General features: G+C 36.4%; 1 protein-coding gene across 3 annotated transcripts; it reads right to left on the bottom strand.

Moving 5' to 3' along the window:
- Positions 1 to 336: 336 nt before the first annotated feature.
- On the bottom strand, positions 337 to 25662 carry RCOR3 (REST corepressor 3). 3 transcript variants are annotated; one of them, XM_070932372.1, is made up of 12 exons: positions 25396 to 25662; positions 24332 to 24388; positions 15851 to 15928; positions 13191 to 13243; positions 11840 to 12001; positions 10458 to 10582; positions 9030 to 9108; positions 8172 to 8390; positions 6338 to 6415; positions 5392 to 5449; positions 3534 to 3772; positions 337 to 3072 (listed from the first exon to the last, which is right to left on the bottom strand). In XM_070932372.1, the coding sequence occupies exons 1-12, from the start codon at positions 25565 to 25567 to the stop codon at positions 2728 to 2730; spliced, it is 1665 nt and encodes a 554-aa protein (XP_070788473.1). In that variant the 5' UTR covers positions 25568 to 25662; the 3' UTR covers positions 337 to 2727. The 3 variants fall into 3 exon arrangements, with proteins under 3 accessions (XP_070788473.1, XP_070788475.1, XP_070788476.1); XM_070932375.1 differs by lacking the exon at positions 3534 to 3772 and having other exon boundaries at positions 2748 to 3072; XM_070932374.1 differs by lacking the exons at positions 15851 to 15928; positions 24332 to 24388; positions 25396 to 25662 and adding an exon at positions 13625 to 13646.

The following is a 25662-nucleotide window of genomic DNA, read 5'->3' as shown; positions in this document are numbered from 1 at the left end:
TTGTTGTTATATATATTATTCAGTTGTGACAGATTAATGGATCTAAGAATAAATCTAACCATTTCAAAATTATGCAATCCTATATTCTAAAAGCTATACGTGTGTCCCACATACCTGTCTTACAGCACTTACTTTTTTTCTGTTTAAGAATATATTATAACTGCAATATCAAGAATTTAGTTTTCCATCATTTTAAATTTATAATTAATTAAAAAAGGATATTATCAAGTATCCAGTCTGCATGTATAGTCACAAACCTCTTTTCCAACCATGTAATACTTTAGCCTAGAAATATTTTTTCCAAATATACACATAGGCCTTATAGATGGCCATTCATTTAAAAGTTTTTATATTTCTTTATTGTAACTGAAAACTGTACATAAAAAGAAGATGCAAAGTTACATTTGTCATAACCACTGTAAGAAATAAATTTTTGCCCAACTTAAAAGGGAGTGCAAATTTTTTTACATTTTATAAAGTGACAAAAATAAACCAAGATGAATAGATTGTGGTTTGTAGAAATGGTACAAAGTCAAACTAGATTTTTATAATATTGCCCAAAAAGAAAACTTCTTTGAAATGAAAAAAAATTGTATAGTTTTATTTCTAATCTTTAAAAAAATATAAATGAATTTAGAAGAGAATCACAGTATAGGGCCTAAGTATCTTAAACCATTACAAGGTACATAAAAATAGACACAGATTCCTTGGAAACTTTAATTCTTTGATTAAGCAGCAAGCATTTCACTCCTCCAGGCAAAAACACTGCTTAACACAACCCCCTACCCAAAACAGGACGTGCAAGCTGTATGCACATAATCTGGAAAGCACACAATTTTTTAAAAGGACAACATTTTGCTATGTACATATTCAGTACTACAAATGCTAAACATTTTGTCACTGTGTGGCATAGCGTATGTAAAAGCAGTATTATACTACATACCATACCATCATACCCAAACACACAAGTGCCCAGTTATAGTTTCGATAGTCTAAAATTGCCATTTAAATGGCAGCACCCAATCTTCTGCATACTGAAGTTCTAGCAACAAGAGACGAGACAAAAGTTAGCCAAAAAAAAAAAAAAAAAAGGACAATACAGTCACTGGGAAACCTGATCTACATATTTAAATACTGAAGATGCATTGTTAATAGTTTGGTATTTAGAGAGTTATGCCAAAATGCACAAACAGGACTACGGCAGATTGGAAGAATTCCAGTGGAATAATATTGACATCGGAACCAAAGATCAAATATAGCGAAGTACCAAGAATTCTAGGAATAGTGATGTTTCCCCCTCCCCACTGAAAAGCCAGTATTAAAAACCAAACACTCTGGTTGGATACAGATAATGTACAAGAGACATCCATTGAAGGAATTTCTATTTAATATACTACAAATGAAATTTGATTTAAATAAGAATTTTAAAAAATTAAGAACGTGAAAGTTAATGGGCAAATCCCTTTAACACCTTAATCATGATAAAGTGTTGATCTAAAAGCTTTGATATTTGAGCTGTAAAATGCAGTACATAAGGGACTAGTACAGCTTTGCTATACATGAAATCGTCCTGAATTTTAACTTTGAAAGTTAAAACACTGTTGCTTTAGTAAGAAGTGGGGAAGTCAATTCTATTAAAGAGATGCACATCTTTCAGAAAATAGATTTTCATGGCTTGGTATTTCTTGCCCAAAATTAAAAGCATGTCACTTTGATTATAAACTCCAACTGATTAAATAAAGTTAAACTCCAACTGATTAAGTAAAGTATGAATTGGCATATTTTTTGATACCAAGAAAAAAAATGAGGGGACATGCACTGGCAAGGAACAGCAAAAAGAGACTGAAGTGTCCCAAGAAATGAAGCAGGAAACATTCTAAATATTTGACTGCTTCACTGTGCCCCTATATGTATGGAATTCAGAATTCCTTGCTAAATTATTTCCAGAACTTAATAGAATAAAATTTCAGGTAAGAAGAAGTATTACAAAGTTTATTAAAAAGAAGACAACTGTGACTTTATTAGCCGCCTGACTACTAGTGTTGGATGCAAATGGTAACTCACTTGCTGTCTATCAGAGTTTGCACTAGCAAGTCATGTTTCCAGTATCAGAAGACCACATATATAGCTGAATCTCTTTAGTACCTTAGCTTTGCACTCTTCAAGACTTTTCCAACAAGTAGACTGAAGAAAAGTACATTATGAAGAAATATAGAAAATACAAGCCTAGAAAAATGTACGAAGTGGTGGTATTTGTCAAAATCTGAATGGCAGGCTTGTCAGTAATACTTGCGCTCCTAACATAGGAAAATGTAAAAATAATTTCCCCAGTTTATCAACATTTACAGCCCTGTTTGAATCTTAAATTGAAACTCTTACACTATCCAGATGGTTTACTTCCATGAAGTTGAATACAAAGGATTTTATAAAATAAATAGACTAAAAACCAGTTGAAGTCATAGTGCAGTGAATTTTCTTCTTTTCTTTTTTAAAAAGAAGTTAGCTTTGTAAAATGCTGACTTTGTAGACATGGTTTTCTTTGCAATAATCTACTGCACTGAAGTTTCTCTCACTCAGATCATTCACATATTATATATCCACTTCCACCTTCTTCTTTGTGACAGTTCAATACTGTGGAAAGCTTGCTTTCCCTCCCTTCACCTCTTCATTAGCTGCGGAAAATAGACACTGATACTACTTTAATTACCATAGTTCTGTCCTATTTGTTTAATGCAGCGGGGACTGTGATTCTGTCTGGATTCCAATAAGTGAAGGTGGCTGTGGCCCGCCAGTGGAGGACAGTGCTGGTCTTGGGTTTAGGCGAGGAGGCATGGAATTAGCTGGACGGATGAGTGGTGGGGGGGGCTGGTTTAGGGTTGGCCTTGGTTGAATAAATCGAGCTTGTTGCTGTAGTGGTGGAGGCTGACGATGGAGAGCTGGAGCAGCCGGAAGGGTTGGACGAAGCAATGGAGGAGGCTGGTTCAAAGTTGTTACAGGGGTTGCTGGTGTTGGAATAGACGCCTGGGCTGGTGGAGAAGACCCTACACAATGAGGAGTCTGTGGGATCTGGGCCTATAAATAAAATGATAAAATATGTAAAAGAGCCATTCTTCATAATCATGCAATTTGGGTAGCTGCTACCTTCAGAAACAGGAAAGCACTGTTAGGTTGGCCATATTTGTAGCTAAGAAACCCTTCTTTGAAAACAACCAGTTCTAAATTATTTAGCAATGTAAGGAAATAAAATTTTCAATATTAAAAAAAGAATCTAATACTATTCAGGATTATTCAGCTATATTTTTCATATTAGTAGTATCACTAGAACTGTGGGAAGAACCAGAGGCAGCCCAGATTGGAAGTGTTTGGCTTACATAATCCCAATGAGGAGAGAGCTCTACAAATCAGGAGCATTAAGCTTCTGACACTGTTAATTGAACATTCCATTTAGAGTTAAATATTACATTTTGTGATAGGAAATGTAAATGCCATTTCTGAACTTGTGCTTATTTAAGATTTGGTACACAGAAACACACCTCATCTTCTTCATCTGTACTTTTTCCTGATGACACATTAGCATTTTTTGTGTCCTCCCCTAAAGCAGAAGCATCACCATTAGAAGCCAGGGTTCCTTGTTCTGCTTCCCACTCCTGCAATACCTCCTCTAAGTTAAAACGACGCCTGTAGTTTACAAAGAAGTTCTTCACTTGGCCAACAGTCTTATTGCCGATTACATCAGCAATAGCTTGAAAATCTTTACCATATTTGCGGACACCTTAAAAAAGAATAATTAAGATTCAAATTAATAAGTAGAAATCTGCATGATATATATGTCCTCTACGACAGGAAACCCCAATTTTAAAAGCAGTAGTGCTTCTATAAAGATTGATCACAGGGGAAAACACTGTAATATTGTTTGTAGTTGGTGTATTTTACTGATCAAATTGTCATATTGTGAATACCATTAGTTCTAAGAGTACCACAGTTCATTCACTGTAACATTTATCTCACTCAAAGCTTTTTAATTAGGTAAATCACAACCAGAATAATTGTTCATTAGTTATTTCTGTGGGAAAAAAGCCCTCTTCTTTCAGTGGAGTGTCTTGAGTTTTTGCATACTTTTGCATGGCCTGCTATCATGGATTCACATAGGCCCCTATATATAAAAGAAGTCTGGGTGAATAAATAACAGCGAAGTGTGGTGCCTGTTTCATTTATTTGATAAGCAAATTCATCAGTGAGCAATCTCATTGTGTGAAAAAGCAATTAAAATAGTTCAATCCGTTCAATTAAAGTGATAATAGGGCTAAGTGAGTGAGTATTTTATTAAACAATTAGGGCTAATTCAGCCAGCCCTGTTCCTTATAAATATCAGGAACCTGATGGTCTTTATCAATGGGAACTGCTCAGTGCACAGACTTCAGAGGCATGTCATACCCTGCTCAAAACAGCCTTGATTAAAAATTTACTGATGCCTACCATTTTAGAAATGATTATAAATCCATTTCTAAAGTTCTGGTACTCCACTAATCCACTGGAAGTCATGATATGATTCCAGAGATTATTCCAGACTGAAATGTTACTCCTTTGAATGAAATAACATACTGAAATAGAGACTCAGAATGTCCATGAAATAAGTTCACCGACCAATACTATTCTATCAGTTCAAAGGGGTGTATTACTAAGGAAATGAATATAGAACTTCAGCCAAGAAAAATAATTTAACCAATGGTTTTTTTTTGTATATGCAGAATTGTGACAGTATCTTCAATATTCCAGATAAATGTTTAAATTGTATTTTAAAAATAAGATGAAACCTTTCAGTGACGATTTTTTAACAGAAGTCTCTTTAGCAAGACTGCTTCTCAAAACAATGTCTACACCTCAACGTTTCCACCTTATCCACTGGGAAAATCATCCCATCTTTTTGCAGTTGGGCACCTCCTTTTAAGCAAAGAGGATCCTCACAATTGTGATGGGTGAGCCGCTCTGAATCTATGCTCTCTATTTTATCTTGCAACTTATTATTTTCATTTTATTTATATTTTTTGAATAAACTGTAATGCCTGACAGGTTTTAAAGCATTTGTATTAATAAGGCAGCATAGAAAAAACCTCCTTAATTCTATTTTAAACTAGTCATATTATCCATATTTTCTGACTTTAAAATGATGAAATTATGTCACAGTGCAAATTCCATCCTTATTTATTAGCATTCCAAAATGTGAATGAAAATATCTATATTGTGGTATTTGTATCATGATATGTATTTCCTCACTTGCCACTCTTTCCTGCCCCAACAAACACAAGTACACATGGCCACATTTTTTAAAAAATGTTTTTTTAAATGTCAAGAATTACAACCTGAAAGAAAATATTAGTAACACTAATGTACCTTGAACTGCAAGAAGTTGTTCTTCTGTTGTCCAACGGGCATTTATTTTTTGATTTGCCTATTAAGAAACAAAGAATGACAGCACATAGCAAACCATTAAATATCTGAAAACCGTGAAAATTTCAGCCACAAGGCCACCTTTCAATTACCTAGATTGCCAATTTCAGTAGCTTAATATCTTTTACCCAGAACTCCATGAACTGAATTAGGAATACAAAAATATCTTTTAAAACATTAGATTCTTTGTCTATCTCTGTGATAGGCAAACTGATGCTTTCTAGATATTCTGAACACAACTCCCACAAACCCTTGCTACTGGGCATGCTAGCTAAAGTAATAACAACTGTCATCCAAAACATATTATCTAAAGGTAGCATTGATTCTTCAAAGTTTAAACAAGAATTCTTTGAAATTTTACATGAAAATGATAGGGACATTTGGAAGTTGGAACCCTCTACCTGCAATGCACTGATTTGATACTGAGCTATTGCCCTTCCTGTAAGAAGGTGCTGTCTCCATTCTTTTTTAATGCAACAGATCTTATAGGCCTAATCCACTCGAGAGTTGAAACAAATGAGACAATCACTCATACAGACTGGCAAGTACACTGAAATTTCCACTCGATTTTTGTATGCCAACTAATGGCTACAATCTAGGGTAAAGGTACAATTGGAACAACCCTTTCAAAAAGTAAATAAGTGTTAAATTCTGTAATTTAAGTGTTAAAATCTTTGTTTTATGACGGAATGAAATTTGCTTTTGAACTTGCATTGAATGAAATGTCATTCAATAAAACATATAAAATATTTTAGATACATTTTAAACATGCTTTAAAATATGGGGTTCCTATCAATTTTTTTTCATCAAAGCAAAATACTTTCAGAATTCTCTTCAGTTCCCAGCACAATAGCAATACTGAAAATTCACCTACATTTCAGTGACTCACCTCAGGAGGTTTGAATTCATCTATTCCACCTTCAATTTTCTGCTTAAGTGCACTGTTTACTTGTTTAGCATTCTGGACCTTGTGCAATTAACAAAACAGGAATGGAAATTAGCTGCTATAAAATAGTGTAAATATCCACTGCTAAGTGATTACTTGAAAATTAAATCAAAGGCCTTAAGCAGAAATGAAATGATATAAAATAAAATTCTGAAGAGACAAAGCTTGTTTCAAGGAGCAAAGCAATTGCCTGCTTCCACACACAAAGAATAAACCTGATTAGTAAAATGTGTGAGATTATCTAAATATTATTAGTATTGTTTGTTTTAATGTGGATTTAGGATTGTATTTTCTTTCTGTGTACCACCTAGAATCTATATTAATTGAGGTGGCATATAGAAACTATAAAATAAACAGCAAGAAATAAAATGGTGGCTTCCAACAAGATCTTGAATTCCTGGCATAAAACCTGAGACCAACATCGTTATCTGCTTATACCTAGTTAAGAATCAGGGCAGTGGTGAAATCCATTTTTTTTTTTACTAACAGTTCTGTGGGTGTGGCTTGGTAGGCGTGGCTTGGTGGGCATGGCAGGGGCAAAATCCCCATTCCCTCCACTCTCTGGGGCCAGCCAGTGGTGGTATTTGCCGGTTCTCCCAACTACTCAAAATATCCGCTACTGGTTCTCCAAAAAAGGAAGAGGACTCTGTCAGTGATACTGCCAGTGGGAGGGGGGACTCTCCTTTCCCCCTTCCACTTCTTTGCACACAGTCCTCAAGGTGTGAATGCAGGACCTTCTCCTTCCCACATGGCTTCCCACCTTTCAGCCCCCCCCCCCAACAGCACCACATATGTGGTGAAATTAAAAAATTTCCCCTACCGATTGTGTGTGCGTGGCTTGTTGGGTGAGGTCATGTGACTGGTTGGGCGTGGCCAACTTGACATCACTCACATTGAGGGGCTCCTCACCGGCCCCTCCCCTCCCAGTCACTCCTTGCCGCGAATGGCAGGAAAATCGGGAGGGGAATATTCCTGCCTACCATCCTTCCCTCAGTCTGTGCTGAGATTGAGGAATGGATGACAGGCAGGAAAATCCCCTTCTCCATTTTCCTGCCTTTCACAAAAATGGCTCCATTCCAGCTGCTCCCCCCCATCCCCCTCCTTCCTGGAGACTACTTTAAAAGGGACAGGCTGCAGCAGCTCCGTTCTGAATGGAGGGAGAAAAGTTAGCATTCTCTCTGCTACATTTAACATTGAATTCTGTGGAATATCAAGCGCCTGGAAGAGGTGAGCGGCGACTGGCTGGGCGTGGGTGGGTGGGGCCAAGGAGGGGTAATTAATACTGGTTCAGCGAACTGATGCCCATAATCCCTAGCGGTTCGGCCGAACCACTCCGAACAGGTAGGATTTCACCCCTGAAGCAGGGCTATTTGGCACAGTGGTTAGAATGCAGTATTGCTGGTTAACTCTGCCCACTGCTAGAAGTTTGATCCTAATGAGTTCAAAGCTAACTCAGCCTTCCATCCTTCCAAAGTTGGTAAAATGAGGACCCAGATTGTTGGGGGCAATATGCTGACTCTGTAAATCGCTTAGAGAGGGCTGTAAAGCACTATGAAGCGGTATATAAGTCTAAGTGCTATTGCTACTGCTATGTGGTCTTGAGAAAACTAATAATTATGCTGAAGTCTCAACTCATGAATCTATTTTAATAACCAGAGACTCACACACTGAATGTATTTTTAATCTACCATAGGCATGTTTCAGATTTCCCTGTTTACTAGAACCTAAAATATTAAAAACACAACCACCCCCCAAGTAAACCTGATAATTAAAATACCTGTCGCTTCAATGAGATCAACTCCATATCCAGCTGCCTAAGAAGCGTATTGGCGGCGTTGGGGCTACATGAAACCGCTACCACGTCGTCTTGAGTTAAGTACATGCCTTTTGGAGGACGGCATTTAGAGCGCTGAGAATGATGACGATGTTGCAAACTTTGATATTCTCTTCTACCTAATCCTATTTTGCTGGACTGCACAGGCTGCTCATGATTCCCCTGTAATGTTCAAAAAGTTTCTATTTAAATTAAACATGATACTGTATTTTAAAAACAAATTATAACATTAATTATATCACTTTATTATTCAGTTTTTCTAAAATCTTTAACACATATTTTTCATATCACATATATCAGACAACACAATAAAACCAGCTGTATAGGTTTTCCTTGGCAAAAACAGGACACATAGCTGACGTGTGATCAGGTAAGTTGGGAGTTCTCAAACATTATGTTGCCATGACTGCAATTTGGCAGTTCAAATCTCACCAGGTTCAAGGTTGACTCAGCCTTCCATCTTTCCAAGGTAGGTAAAATGAGGACCCAAGTTGTTGGGAGAAATATGCTGACTTTGTAAACCATTTAGAGAGGGCTATAAAGCACTGTAAAGCGGTATATAAGTCTAAGTGCTATTGCTATTTTCAGGAAAAGAAATTAATTACGTTAAATCTCAGCAACCTCATAAAACTTAAATTCTGCTCATAAATGCAGGGTGAGGGAGAGGACGAAAATCCCTGCTAAAGTTCCTTTACGATGTCATAATATCCCTATCACTGATTGCAGCATCTGAAGAGCAAAATATAGCAATAAAAACAGGACCTCCAATTCAGGCGACAATTTAACTTCAGTTTGTATTACCTCTTTTTTACTTTCCTTTTTGGGATCATAATCACTATCATTTCCATCCATAGGGTGAGGTTCTTCAACATCATCATCACTGAGGATTGAAAATGATTAGTCAATATTTAATTTCACAACTCAATGCCCTAAGTGCTCAAATAGACTTTATGTTTATTGTATTCTACATGTTAAAATGTCACTTTAATTTTAAATAATACTAATTCAGTTATTGCACAACTACAAATTATTAAAATTTAATGTCTTTATTACATGAATATTAGTTTTAAAATAATTTTAAGCAATATATCCATACTGAATAAATTAAAACATATCCTATTTATTTAAAATATCTCAAGTCTCATGTGCAAGACTGTTTAAAACCCCTACTCGTTTTACAAGAAATCTGCAATTAAGGATACCTTCTCTGAAGGTATAAAATGTATGAGACTTCACACAATCATCTAATAATTTTCCTAAGAAAATACCTGCTTTGGAATGGCTAAAAGATGATTGAAATATTTAGTTCATAATACAGTATCATGTGCCATGCTGCAATCAGAAACATTGGAATGGGTAGGAAAAAGCATTTCACTTTTGTGAAAACTAGCAAAAAGGTTGAGGGAAAAACCAGTACCCGTACTAGTAGTATTCCCTAAACTATGGATATGTTATCTGTTCAGAAATCTGAATTAGTTACAAATGAAGTCTAGTGTGAAACAGAAATATTGACTACCATTCACTATAGTCACAATTGATTGCTGTGGTCTTGTATGCATGCATAGGAAAGAAAATGTGAATTGCCTTGTGTGAAGTTTTTAAAATTATATTGCTTTTATCAATGATCAAAACAAATCCACGTAATTATAGAAACAGGCTCTGTTAAAAAATCTTAAAGAAACCCTGTCTACCTTGTAAGATATCTAGAAATGTCTAAATAGTTTTTAGACTCAACTGGAAAGGAGGGGGTACTTTACGAAGTGTTTGTTCAGCTATTTCTAATAATAGAAAAACTATATATGTGAGATCACCAGGTCAAAAATGCTGTATATGGCATGTCATTTTATTTTCACTGGTTATAACACAAAAATATCTGTGGCTATAATTTAACAACTTCTATGTTGTGATATAATGTTGTGATGGAAGCTTCTATGTTGTGATGGAAGCGGGTTTTCCATCTGCTTAACAAAACAGATAGAGAGAAATAGAACAGTTTTCCCCAGCTGGAAGTCCTCCAGAAATGTTGGGAACTCTTAAGTCCCAGAATTTCAGTGTTTGCGGTGCTGGGACCTATACTTTCAACAAACTTGAAAGCACCAAAATTGGCAAAACTGGCACAGAACCTATTCCCTTCAACTAGAAATAGTCAAAGATAAACAAAAACAAACAGAACGCCTACTCTCTTTAAACAGATTACTTGTTTAAAACACATTGCATTGCATTGCTTACCTATCACCTTGATTATTTCTATTAGCTAGTTTTCTAGCCTGGCGGTCCATTAAACTTGTTCTAGAACGTGTTTTCTTCCAGGAATAGTAGTATTTTACAAGGCTTGCAATAGTCTTGTCCGGAAGCTGAAACATGGTAAGAGTATGCAGACACTAGTTATAAATGCTATGGGAAAATTGGCACATAGTTTAGTATGTGTGAAAAAAACCTTAAACCATAAGTTGTAATTTTAAGATGGGTGGACTTCAAATACCAGACTTTCCCAATCACCATTCTGGCTGGGAAATGAAGTCTACATATCTTAAAGTTGCCAAGGTTGAGAAACACTGCCATAAAAGGTCCATCTTCTTATTTGATAGAAAATAGGATATTTATGTATATTATTTCTTAATCTTAGAAAGCAGAATTTACCTTAATCATTAATTCTGATGAAATAGCATTAGCCTTATAAATCTATTACTAATTACTCACAAGTATTTCCCTTTGCTTCTAAAGTTTATTTTTTAAAGCTAAAGTCGGCTCAGATTCTAGTTTCTGTTAAGGGATGGAATTTGAAAGACAGATTTATATTACTGTTAAATACATCTTCACAACTGAAAAAAAGAAATTTGGAATGAATACATTTCATTTATAACTTTTATAAATGAAAAAGAATAAATAACACACCAATATGTATTCCACTAATTAGTTAAGTATATGGTCAGTTTTAATTAGCACCAAATGCACAATTTAACCAATAACAAGTAATCATTGGAAATATTATACATTAATATAATCTCTCTCTCTCTCTGTATCTGTCTCTACACTGCTTTTAAGAAGAGACTGGTTGAGTGTACCTGCATCACTTGGATTTTGCAGTTTTTTGCAATGATCCTACTTCCTTTCCCCAGAACAGAGACAAGTACTTTCAGTATGATAATTTTCCTAACAGAAGCTTATTTACTATTTCACTTCACCTTTCTTTTATTCTCATGTTCTTAAACGCAATCAACAGGAAATATGATTTTGTATCTTTTCATCCATTTTGTAATTTTTTAAAATTTCTTTTAATACTTGTACATTTTTATTAATTTCCATATTTTACAGATTTATGTCACTTATTCTGGATATTTCTGAACTCCTATCTGGAGAATCTTTAATTTGGGGGAACTGTTTTTCTATGGCATTATTATTGTATTATGTCAATGAATTTGAATTTTTCCTTTCAGTTTAGTTTCTGTATATGCCCACTATAAAACAGATTGAATTTTTAATTTTTATTTGGGAAAGAAAAATATGCTTCTTAGCATGCCATACTGTAGTTTGCCTTTCTTCAATCATATACCACTTACTCTCTTGACCCTTGTAAAATACTCGGGGGGGGGGGGCGTTTATTTCCTTACCATTTGTTGAATTCTGTGAAAGCTTTTTCCATGGAAACTGAAAGCTTGTTCAAAAAGGACTTTATCTTCAACCGTCCACTCATCTGGAAAAGGAGTAAAATTCGGGAGATCTGCAAGGGATTTCTCAATGTTGTGCTTATGCCAGAACAACATGCCAAGTGCCTTTAAAAAAGAACCAAACAGGTGTAAGTTTCATGGTCTGTCAGAAGGCACATTTTACCCTCCTAGCTGCACTTAATGTTTTTGATACTTTCTCCAATGCAAACTATATATTCTGATGAGAAAAAAATGGAAAGTTTCACATTGTACAGTATATCATTGCAAACAACGTAACTGCCATTTAATCCCTTGCTTCTGTTTATATTCTACATTCTGTAGCCTGCGCTGAACTACAATCAAGTTCAAAGAGTTTACTTTAAAAAAATGAATTTTGCCTTTTCCAAATTATTGAATTATTCTCACAAAGGAGAAGTTTTTTTTTTAATTTCTCATAAACATACGCAAATGTACAATCTCTTGGCCATTATTAATCATACATATTATCTTTTGATTTTCATATTTGTTCAGTCTTCCTCCTAAAATTTTAAAGTATACTTGGGGTTGCTCTTCTACCTTCCTTATTTCACAACAACCCTTCCTCCCCTTTTCCCCTCTTTCCCTTCCCTCCCTTCTTCTATTCTTTTCCACTTTCTTCTTTCTTCTCCTTCCCCTTCTCTCCTTCCCCTTCCTTTCCCCCCACTCCTCCCCTCTTCCTTCCTTTCTAACTTTCTCTCCTACTCTTGTTTCCCCTCCCTTTCTTCCTCTACAAAGAAGTTTCAAGTAGATTGTTGAAGAGTATCTGTTGGGCTACAGTACTCAAGTAATATTTATACTGAAATAACTATACTTGTTTAAATAAATAAAACTCTAATTTGGGACTAAAATATTTAGCTCCATCATCTCTGGCAATGCTGGCTGGATCTAATGGGAGTTGACATTTTAATTGTCCACAGGGCCACAGGCTTCATTCATTTTCTAAATAAGATGACAGTGAGGTAATTTGAAGATCTTCCCCTTTCATATTTAAATCGAATCTGAAGTTTAACACTACATTCCACTCATTTTGGAAGTTAGGTTAGCTGATATCAGAAGTGAGACTTTTACCAGTGACCCTTTTATTATAGAGCTCTTCCCTGGGGATATTTGAATGTCCCTCTTTTCCCTTTTACTTCCTTTACAAGAAACAGAAGATGGAACATTACTTTTTTCTGTTTTCTCAAACAATACACACTATTTTATGATTATATAGTTTGACTTATCAAAGTCCTGCAAAGAAAAATGCTAAATTGTCTTGTACTAATTAAACTCTTACCTGTTCCACATTGTATCCATGTTTTTCCTTTGCTATAGCAATGTATTCATCCACTGTGTAACAGAAGGATGCTAGAATTATTTTCTAATATATTTACAGAAAAAAAATTTTTTTTAGGATCATGGATCCTGATTACATTCACCCATATTATTCCATTCTGGTTTATTTAAATACTGAAATATATATTTGTGCTGATGTTAATTATCATTTTATTTGTTTATCTTTATATCCTGCTTCAATTATACGCATCTCTACAAAATGCATATACTGAAAAGATTCTATAGGAATGGAAAAAAACTGTTGATCAAAACTGCAATCCTACATTGATTCAAGTGCAGTAAAAATCCAACAATAAGCACAAAAAAGTCCATCTTGAAGTAATTCTATGGAAAGTCTAAAATCCAGTTCATTACTACCCCAGAGCTTTTAAACACCTTTTCATCAGCTGTATGGGTACTTTGAGTTTTCTTCTTTCTAGCTTCTTTTCTGCTTCAAATGAAATAATATTACACTCAAATATGAGTGCAATACAAGGAGATTCAATGCAGTGTTTCCTTTTTTGCACTGTTGATCTTTATTGAAGAACAGCTTAGATCTCTGTATGGTTAAATAAGGTAGCAAGGAAACAGAAGAATCAGATGAAGAGAGCTAAAAGTATAAAACTAATGTGGAGAGATAAATGTGACACGTTCAGAAAGTCTGATAAAAACCAGGGAGCAAGAATATTTCATTTAGAAAGGCAGACTTTACTTATGCCCGAAATATGCAACATGAAAATATGATATATTTGTTAATTTGATGCCATTTCTCTAACACTGGAACAACTAATTTTCTGAATGAAGATGCAGATATTTAAACTTATTAGGTACTATGGCATTCAACAATCTAGGACAAAACTGAAATGATTTCAATTGTCATTTCCCCCATTTTTAAAAAACATTTTGCTCTTAAAATCTAACTCTTAAAAGAATTAAATCCTACAGTTATACAATTAGGAATCCTTCCTCTTTTGGTAACTGAAAAATATAGCAGCATGGATTCATGAATCTATAAGTACTTTTGAAGCAAGGGACTATTAAACAAGGATTCATGAATCCATAAGCCAGTCATGCCATATATGGAACTGGCTATATATATTAGCATGCAAGGACACCATATTAAATATATGAGCCTCTGACCAAAATAATATTCTTACGTTACCATGGCAGAGATAAACTGCATAAAAATTCTAAGTATCTAGATCCGTGATAGCGAACCTATGGCATGCATACCACAGGTGGCATGCAGAGCCTCTCTGCGGGCACGCCAGCCATCACCCTAGTCCAGCTGTACCGTGCATGCGCGCGCGCCTCCCACCGGCCAGGTGGTCTTTGGGTCTCTGCAGCGTATGTGTTGGGCGCATGTGGGGGACGCATGCGCGGGGGGGCAGGGTGCATGCGCTGAGTGGTGCAGGAGGCTTTTCAGGCCCAAAATGGGGTGTGGTGGGCCTCATGCTGTGCCCATGCACCCCATTATGGGCCTGGAAAGACTCCTGCACCAACCTGGAAGCCAAAACAGGGTGCTGGGGGCTGGCATATGTGTGGGGAGGGGGGGCGGAGTGCATGCATGGGGGATGCGTGTGCATGCATGGGGCAGGGCACGTGTGTGGGGGGCACTGGCATTGCATTTTGAGGGTTCAGGCATGCGCACGTGCATTCATGTGCATGCGCACCTGCTTTGGGCACTTGGCACCTAAAAGGTTAACCATCATCTCTAGATGATAACAGTGTGTACACATATATTCATGTTGGATTAATACATTTATTTATTCTGGAAGCTAATATAGGCTATATCCTTTCAGAGAACCCCTGGGAACTGAATGACACCTGGAATCAGATTTATTTGATCATTATCTATTAGGATGTGTTATTTACTTCAGTTATTTATTTTGATAGTGATTTAACTTTATTTTGTTCTAAGTCATCATTAATTGATTATAATTCAGCAGCATACACTTCAACCAATCGATGCTCCATCTAAAACTCCAGATTCAGAAGCATCAGAATACTGAGCACATATATATATATTTGGTTTGCTGTTGCAGGATGTCCATGTCCACTGGAACATGAAGATTATTAAATTATTAAATAATACTGAAGATTATTTTATTGCTTGTCACTATGCCTGATTTTATGTCACATCATATGTCTGTCAATCTAGAAAGGGTATTCATATGAAATGCAGGGATATATTTTCAGTATTTTACCAGATTGGATAATTTTTGCTAGACAATTACATCCTGAAAATTTAACTTATTAATTGCACTGAGGCCAAAACACAAAATTGTAATAGCACTCAAGATGTACCTTTTGAAAAGTATTTTAACATTTTAAAAAAATCTGATGATTTTTTTTAGTGAAAGCAGTACATGCATCTGCACATTATAAAATTCCAAGTAGCATTTTCAAATAGAAATCAATACAATATTCACAGAGGTAATTTGATTGTTGACTAATCATATATATATAGAGAGAGCAAAAACTATGCTTTATCACCTGCACATCAGTTTCACATTAATCTGTACAATGAAATGTTTTATATGTTGTGATTTATAATCTGTGATGTAATCCTTATACATATTAATTCCCAGGATTCTATTTAATGCAGTTTATCAAACTTACATTTGGCATCAGAAATATTATGATAAGGAGACCACACAAGCATTCCTCCATTGTCTTTATCTGTGTATTTTGTAGCTCCTGAAAGACAAGTTAATATGTTCAGTACTTCAAAGAACACTCAATTCAGATAATAAAAACATTAAAATTTATGAAGACAAAGCTAAAGCATAACCTGATCCAACGTTTTATTGCTATACTAGCAATTAGACAAAACTATCCTGTATTTTTCACCTTGTAAGTAATGAAAGAGAAACAATGGAAAACTTGTTCAGGTAGCATAGGATGGCATTCACTCCAATGAGAACTTTGCTTTCAAAAGTAATCAATCTTGGTACAACTAAAATAAATTCATGTGCTGAGCATTTAGAATAATACATTTAGTTCTTATCCCTATTAGGAAAAAGTTATCTTAAGGTAAAGCTCTTAACACCATGTCAGGGAAGACATAGCTAATGCATATGGAAGACAGCTATTATCATCTATCTTTGCAAAATAATTAACATTAATAAGGAATTGCTTCTCTAACTATTGTCATAGCTAATAGCATCTTCTAGATTATCTTGAAAATCTATGAAGCATCACCTCTGGTTACTACTTGGATAGGAAGCCACCAGAAAATCCCAGGGCTTTAGATTAGATTGGAAAGTAAAAAATATCCCAGAAAATGGAATCATTACTAATTCATATCACTAAATGCCATCAAAAATATCTTGGAAAAAAATTAGCTTAAAGCAAAAATTTCCAATTCTAAAACTATTCAATCCCTCCTGAAGGACTGCTATTAGTTTTTCACATCATTAATAGAAATGCTGTGAAGTGTTAGAGCTGAAGATTACCACTAGCTCCAAATTTATCCTATTATGAGATGAAAATTGTCTAACGGAATAGAAAGCTTTAGGGCTACACTGATGGGGGAAGGAATTTATTTATTTTTATATGTCACTCATATTATTCACTAAATAAATGTTCCCATACTAGGTAACTGACAAAAGCAGAGACTGGGCAAAGAAAATGATCTAACTGCTGGCCATTCTTAGGTTCCCACTACTAAATAGTGTCGTCTTGAGGGATTAACCAGGCATACCTTATCACACATCTCTGAGATTTAGAACACCTTGACCCTTGGTATCTTCTGAAAGGCTGTGAAGACCTACAACATTAGGGTTGGGGTTTTTTTTCCCCTTAGGGCCGTGATGGCGAACCTATGGCAAGCGTGCCACAGGTGGCACACAGAGCCATACCGGTGGCCACATGAGCTCAGCTCTGGTGCACATGCACGTGCCGGCCAGCTGATTTTCGGGCCTTCTGGGCGCCCTGGAAGTCGGCAAATAGGCTGTTTCTGGCCTCCAGAGGGCCTCGGGGGGGGGGAGGAGAAAGCCATTTTCGCCCTCCCCAGGCTCCTAGAAAGGCCCTGGAGTCTGAGGAGGGTGAAAAACGGGCCTACCAGGCCCACCGAGCCATCGCATGCCAAAAGCGGAGGAAGCGCAGGGGGGTTACGCACACATGCATGGGGGCAGGGCACATAGAATTAAGGTTTGGGCACATGTGCGTGCAACCCCCCTGCGCTCCCCCCCGCTTTTGGCACACGATGGCAAAAAGGTTAGTCATCACTGCCTTAGGGCATTAGGACTAGGATGTTGGGGAGCTCAAGCTCAATTCACATTGTCTATTTTTGTGTAATTATAATGCCTCAGGTTTTCTTTGCTTTGGAGTATTGACGATGATACAGTTTTATATAGATTTTTTTATTGATTGTTTGCTGTCCAGAGTTATGTATTTAAGATTGTTGGCCATATAAAATGTTTAAATAATTTTTTTTTAAAAAAAATGACAGAAGAAATTACAACTAAGTTCCTGATCAAGTAGTCCCTTGATAGGGGGGAAAAGGGGTAGATTTGCACGTTGTTTATCCAAGCTCATGATTATGCATTTAATTTGTCTGCCCCTTTCTTCAATATGCATGATTAAAATGCTGACTATAGTTCACTTAGCCTAGCTTAGGCATGATACATAAACATTTGATTGTTGCATCATTAAACTAGAAGCCTGATAATGAAGCCACAGAAAGTTAAAAAAAAAAGACTCCCTAGTTTAATGAAAGCAAATGAAATCAAAGTCCTGTGTTCCTACATCATGCTAACCTAGGCCAAAAATCCCAGATAGCATACTCACTCAAGGAAAGGAGTCACTGCTTAATAATAAATCTACATAAGCATGATGCGGAAATGTGATCAGAAGAGAAGCTGAAGAAGTCTCCCAAGGCAGAAAAGAGAAAGATAGGATATGTAGTCAACAAGACATGGGCAATTGATTGTCAACCTCAGTTGCACGTACCTAATCTAATATAGGTAGAATTCAGTCAGCAATAAAAGTCCAAGCAATTGTGATGCTATATAAACATGACTATTTGGTAATCAAAGATGAAATCTGCTTCCATCCCAAGATGCAGATATCATGGATTGTGAGAACAGTGATTAATCTTTTCCCACTAATCTTTCCTCATATACGTGTTGCTGGATATGGAAGGAATCACATTCAGAGATCAACTGAAAACAGAAGGATGTGTCATGACTTGCTGATTTAAATGTATCTGTTTTAGTAAGATTAACTCTGAATCCAACTTATAGCAAAAAGCCTAAGAATGTTTTCAAAACAAGGAAATAAAGTATCACAAGCACTAATATCTTCAAACTGAGATAAAATCTAGAACCACCATAACTACCGAAAACATAGAGAATATTTATTAAAGCTGTATATTAAATTATTAGCTGCTCAATTATGAATTTGAGATGGCAGCCATATAAATTGCAATAAATAAATGTATTATAATATACATTTATTATATATATAATAATGACTAAATAGTTGGTATACAACATGAAATCTGAGTGACACACAGAATCATTTCTGTGTAGTGGCACCTAAAAATTACCATAGTTGGCAAGTCAGTAAATAAAATGATCACATGATCAATGAAGAAAACCAGGACATAAAGGTAAACACAGGTAATTCTTGGAATACAAGCATTTGTTCAACAACTGTTCAAAGTTATGATGGCACTGAATGAATGGTACTTATGATGGATCCTTGTAGTTTCAGCTGTTGAAATGTCCCCATGATCACAATTTCTACATTTCCAGCTGGCTTTCCACAAGCTAAATCAATGGAAATGCTGTCAGGAAGTTGGAAGTCGCACTCATGAGCAATCCTTGCTTAATGGCGGCCACCAGGAATGCCATAATTGCCAAAAACAGTGTGGTCACGTGACATTGCCCTTTTGACCATGTCACCTAGTGACACAAATTCTGGTCCCAACTGCTGCTATAGCCCAAGGACTACCTGTATTCTAGTTGAGGAATTCAAATAATATCCTTGAAGATAACTACTAAAAGAGAAGACAGCTGGGTTCTGAGTATCTATACTGCATTACGTAATTATAGCCATAACAAAACAAGGGTAACAAAATAAAATTCAGTCTTAATAGAAGGAAAAGGTAATTATTCTATAACATTACCAAACCACCACTCTGCTGTATTATTACACTTTTATTTTTATTGTAAAAATTTTAATACCAGTATTAAAAATTCAAGAACATTTTATACATTTTATACAATACTAAAAATTATATAAGATAATGTTGGAGCTAAAATATTGCATAGGATTAATCTAGAAATACAACATTTCTAGAAATTTCAAAGCAACAACACTTTTTCCCAAATTTTGAGGAAAAAATAGTTTGGAAGAATTCTTCAGTTATAAAGTCATTCTTTGCAAAATAGGTAAAATATTCTTAGTAAATAAAACTGAAAAATATAATGTCAGCTTCAGTGTGCTGTCGGCATGGAGCTGCCATTCATCGGGGGAGGAACGCACAAACCTTGTTTCAGCCCAGCATCTGCTTCGACAAGCCTCCCAGGAACTGACAGGATTGACGGGAGGGAATAGCTGGGGGAGGACATCATCATGGCCAACCGGAAATAACAAGGGGATTAACTCAACACTCAAGAATTAAACATAAGCCAACTTCCGGGTCACATGGGAGGGAGCAAAGTGTGTGATTGGTTGGGTGGTGATAACTAATGGATAAATTTGGGTGGGAAGCACAGGGCAGTAGCCCAAACAAGAATTTCATCTGTGATTGTCAGTGAGTGCCAAGAAGTAATTAAACTAAGGTAGCAGCCATCCAGGTTTGTCTTTTATTTCCTTCTGTTTGGAACCTGACATATAATTGAATCAGGCAATTACATTTATTGATTTAATTTAACTTTACATTTTTTAAATTTTTTAAATTTTTGTTGCAACTTAAAACTAGCAGTTCTAGGAATTTAGCATATTTTATTATTGCAAATTGCAGAAAAAAGACACCAAATAACTCATCTGAAAACAAGGAATTGAAACAATAAAAGAAAAATGTTATATATTGTGGACTTTGTTTCCTGTTATACCACTGATACAAAAAGCATTCATTTCAAAGGCAAAACAAGCTGAGAAAAAAAGAGGGAATATTTGCTATATAAAGTGATAGCTAATCATTTCAGTTTTTCTGAATCTAAAATACTACCAGCAATTTGACTTCTGAGCCTTTTAAAAACTTTTAGCATGTGATATAAATCTATTTTGTCTGGAATAAGCTTCACTCTACTTTCGTGGTTTGTTAATTTGTTAATTCTTTTATTAATAAATAAGTATGTTAAGCAATGTTAATAATGTATTTTGTTAATTTGATATATTTCCAAGCATAACACATTTTTTAACTTAATTTGAAAAGAACCTTTTAGGAAACATTTTATAATGATCTTTTCATTTCTTCAACTATTTCAGAAAAAATACAAGAACGATGTTATAGTAGTAGTAGCAGCAACAGCGCAGTAAAAAACAGAAAAACTAATTCTCCACACATTTTCTGGGTTCTTTTCTGGATTTTCCTTTCACCTGGCCCTAGCTTCCCTGCAAACCTTATTGGTGAAAGCTTTTATAAGTCACCAAAGAAAATTCTTCAATTTCCCATTTTTTTAAATCAAATGACAGTTTAATTCTATATATTTTACCACTCAGATAATTTGATTTGTTCTTAATTGCTGATAGATTTCTTTTTGCATTTTGCTTGTGTCCCCAGGTTAGATTTGGATTCTTTCTTTTGACAAAGTTGAAATACTATATGCCTGTCCTGACATAAATTTTGCTGCCCCCTGTTCCAGGCAATACCTAACCTGGAACAGATACAACATCTGCAGTGTTCTCTTTATGACACGTTGGACATTTTAAAATGGAGACTGAAATAAGTTCTTTTCCTTTCCATTATATCTCCAGCTGACATGAAATTGTTTACCAAATTCTCTCCTTAACATGGGATGGTGGTAGGCCTTGAGGGGAAAGAATGGTAGGTTTAGTCTTTTATTGAAAATTGCTCTGATTCTGCACATATATTTTGCATAAGCACCTTAACATGGGATTTTGCTAGGCCTTGAGGGGAAAGTAAGAATGGTAGGTTTAGTCTTTTATTGAAATTTGCTCTGATTCTGCACATATATTTTGCATAAGCACCATTCAAAGGGAGTTTGACTATCAACTGATACTTGCTCTCCGTTTTGACATGGCTCTGCACAGTACTACGCTTATGTTCAAAAGCAGCCCAAACAAAAGTTAACATGCACTGGAGAAGTTTCACCATAAAGCATGACTGGGAACCTCTCTCTTTCTTGCCTATCCTGCATCATTCTGCAACTTTTCTGCTTTTGCTGCTGATCAGCTGCTAGTTATACTCATCCAAGCTTTGAAGCTGGGCTCTCCCCTCCCCGCCCAAGGATGCAGAGGAGAGCCCAATTTGATAGAGTCACTTTCTACTGCCCAATGTAGAATAGCTCTGAAATTACACCAAAAGCTAGAGAGAAAAGCCATATACTCCATACCACTCTAAAGTGTCCAATAGATGCCATGCTGATAGGTATCTTTTGATAGTCCTACCAAAAGAACTCAGTTGATGAAACATATCAGATTGTACTCCACAGCAAAATTACCACAGCTTGTTGTCTGCTTAAAGGAGGAAGTATTATTTTGTCAAGGAGCAGCTGAGGGCAACTTTAACTATCTCAGGTATGGGTCAAGATGAACACAATGCTATGAAAAAAGAAAGAAAAAAGATTGCCAGAGTATGTTCATGTCATGGATAAGTGCAAATGAAGAAAATATCTTTAGGTAACATGTCATCTAACACAAACGGTGATTTCTCATGTGAAAATGTTTAGACTTTGATACTTCAAATTCCATAATGAACAGAAAATATATGAGTAATATAATATCATATTTTATACAGTAATATATGATAAGAGCTGTGGTGATGCAGTGGTTAGAATGCAGTGTTGCAGGCTGACTCTGCTCATTGCTAGCAGTTCAATGCTGAACAAGGTGGGTAACATGAGGACCCAGAATGTTGGGGGCAACATGTGGACTCTGTAAATCGCTTAGAGAGAGCTGTAAGGCATTATGAAGCGATATGAGTCTACGAGCTATTGTTATTGCTATTCAACTGATACTTTTCAGTATCAGAAAGTAAACAGGGTAAAGGTAAAATTGATAAAATTTAAATAGTAGGGAGAATTCAATTAAAGAAAACAACTAGGTAAAAAACATCCATAGGTTTAATCTATTAAGCAAAAAAATTAAAGTAAATTTAGAGAAAGAGGTTACATGAGAAATCAAGATAATTCTTATAATCTGGCACACTATAGGCACCAAATACTAATGGCAATCCATCCTTAAAATATTCTGTACATCTTTAATAGCACTGTATAAGAAGCATTGTAGTATGGGTAGGTAGTTCAAAATGTTAATCATAGCTGTGGGTAATTGAAAGATTGAGAGGAAATTTGGATGCGATAGTGTAAACCACTTTTTATACCACATTTTACATGAATAGATTGATGATAAATTCAGGATATAATATTTTCTCATGTATTTTAAAATGACAAACATTATGATAATCCTGGAAGTTAAATTGGTCAGAGAGAAAAAGCTATTAGATAAGTTGTTGCCATCTACTGCTATTTTCCTATAAATACCCAGTTCTGTGAAATTATTAATCGTTTGACTCAAGAAGGTTTATGGAACACATAATCAAAGTTAGGTGATTACGAGATGGTGTTCAACATTTCAGCCCTCAGCAACCTATCTGATAGTTTATGCTTCTCTTATATCAGTTTTTTAACTGATTGAGACCAAATGGATGAACTGTAAACAAATATAACATTCTCAAATTATCTACAACTATACTAAATACTGGGGATTCTATCATCATAGAGGAACAATAACAGCTGTGAAGTGGCAAATAGGTTGTAAAAGAGGCGTGACTTTTGTTAAATGTCTGAATAGCATATCAATGAAACTTCTGGGAACAAACAAGAAACACAACAAACTAAGAATGGACAATACTTCAACTTGTAAATTCTTCTTTTACTAGCATTGTTTAGGGTATTATTTAATTTATATTAAATATGCAAAAGTACAAAGCACTTTTAAAATCAAGAATCCAGCAACAATTTTCTATCAACCACTGACAATATTTTAAAATATGATGAATCGAAACAAAAGCCAACAGTACATATGACAGGTACAACAAAACTAAACCCAATTTTTTTTATTGTTGAAACCAGTTTTCTAGCTATAAAATTAAACATTTATAATTGATAAGATTTTAATAGCAATAATAAAATATTTCTTAAAAAGATAATCAGTTTGCTTCTTCTTTAAAACAAAAGATTCAGAATCACCTTAGAATGAAGCAATAGTTTCAAGAGAAAGGCGCCATTACTGGCAGCAGTAATCAATTGGCATAAATTGTCCAGGTTTACGGAAGAGTTAGTAGTGCTTCCTTGTACATATGGCTAGAAATAAGACTATGTTTGGATAATAGTAATGTCCTGCTAATACAGTACATGCAAATTAAGACTGAGATAAGTCAGTATCAAGAAGTGCAAGTTTGTCTATTCCATCACATGGTGAACAGAAGTATTGCTTATTATATTGAAAACTTCATTACTCCCCACTTTTAAATATCGGAAAATCAAGGCAGCATGGTTTTTCAATATTCTTGGAATAAAATACTCTTTTCAAACTACTCTTTTCAAACTAGATGCAAGACAGGTTAAGTTTTTGAAAATTTAAAATCTTTCCTTTCTTACTTAGAAGACAAGACCCACCTTCTCCATACATAAGGCCTGCTTATTTCAACTTCCAAACATCAAAAGCTGGCTCTGCAAACCTTCAGTGACCACGAACAAGCAGCACAAAGCCTTGGGGGAGGGGTGCAGAAGAAAATCCTACACCTTTAACCTTCACAAAAGCAACTCTCCTCCTTTCACTCACATAATATTCAACAGAATTTATTCTCATTATACTGAACACATGCAATAAACTCCCATTTTTGAAAACATCAGACATATCAAGTTACAAATACATTTTAACTATATATATATATATATTTACCAGGATCAAAGTCAGGGATGCGAGCTTGATAGTCTGCTCCGACCCTCATTCCTACATCTGCAATGGAAGAAAAAATAAATGCATCTCTTAGAGGGGCGGAAGGGAAAGGACGCCTTTCTCTTCAATGATTGAAGTATAGTCATTACAAATTAAAATGTGGAGATTGTGATCTAGAAGCATCACAGACAATGCAATAGACAATTACCAATAAGCACAAGCCTTGTTGCTTTGATAGCCTCAAAGCCTTGAACAAGTGGGGGGGGGGGAGAGAGAGAGAGAGAGAGAGAGAGAGAAGGAAAGAAAGAAGGAAAAAAGAGATTACTCCCCCCACCACATATACACCGGAAAAAGAAATGCCTACTTCCCTTTAACATTCCAGGTAGGGATTAATTTCCAGAAAGGCAACAATTGTGCTAAATTAAATTTAGAAAGATACAGAAACGGCCCCTTTACTTTATTGTGCTGATGTAGCACAATGTTGCGTGGGTGTATGTCTCGAGTGCATTCCTAGCAGAGAAAAACAAGACAGAAAGGGCTGCACGTAGCTAGACCTGCGTGTCCCACTCTTCATGGCAATCCTTTCATAGTCCAGACACCCACAACGTACTCGTTTGCAAGGTTATGTGCCACTAAACGTGTACAGTTGTACACACACGTAAAATGCCATGCAGTACCGCGCCTGAGCTGCGGTTGCATTACACGTGTGCCCATTGTGAAAATGCACACCCACTCTCCACGGGATAGAAGGATGATGGACAGACGGACAAGCAGGCACGCGCACAGCGCGCGCGCGCCCGAGGGAAATCGGGGACGCGCGCGCCTAGGCGCGCCCACCCAACACCCCCCCCCTCGCGTTATCCGCACACCGTGTAGACCCTATCGCGCGCGCACCTCTCACACTCCTTCTGCACGAGCGCGCGCTCGCGCACACACCCCAGCACAGAGAGACCTATAGAAGCTCAGTGCAGTCGCCACCAGCCAGCCAGTGCACAGGGGCGACGTGACTAGGCCCAAATCTACCCGCTCGGGAGAAAAAAAAGGGTGGGGGAAGATAAAGCCCGCACCGTGCTCGTCGCCGCTGTCACCGCCGCCACAGCCGCCTCCGCTTTCCGGCTCGAAAAAGTTCCCGTTGGAACCGGGGCTGCTGCCGCCACCGCCGTTCTTGGTGCCGTTGGGGGCCGCCCTGTTCTTGGCGCCCACCAGGAGCTCGGCTCCTTTCTCCATCATGCCCGGCATGACGGCTACCCAAGAAAAGGGCGGCCGGCGGTGGCAGCCACTGCCGAAGGGGGGGAAAGTTAATATGGAGCCGCCATGTTGGTGCCCCTTTCCCC

Source organism: Pituophis catenifer, unplaced genomic scaffold (assembly GCF_029215685.1).
Source record: "Pituophis catenifer annectens isolate HBS135680 unplaced genomic scaffold, rPitCat1.0.hap2 SCAF_1, whole genome shotgun sequence".
In the NCBI taxonomy this organism is placed as follows: domain Eukaryota; kingdom Metazoa; phylum Chordata; class Lepidosauria; order Squamata; family Colubridae; genus Pituophis; species Pituophis catenifer.
Note: the sequence above shows the minus strand (reverse complement) of the source record. Positions and strands in the feature narration are given on the sequence as shown.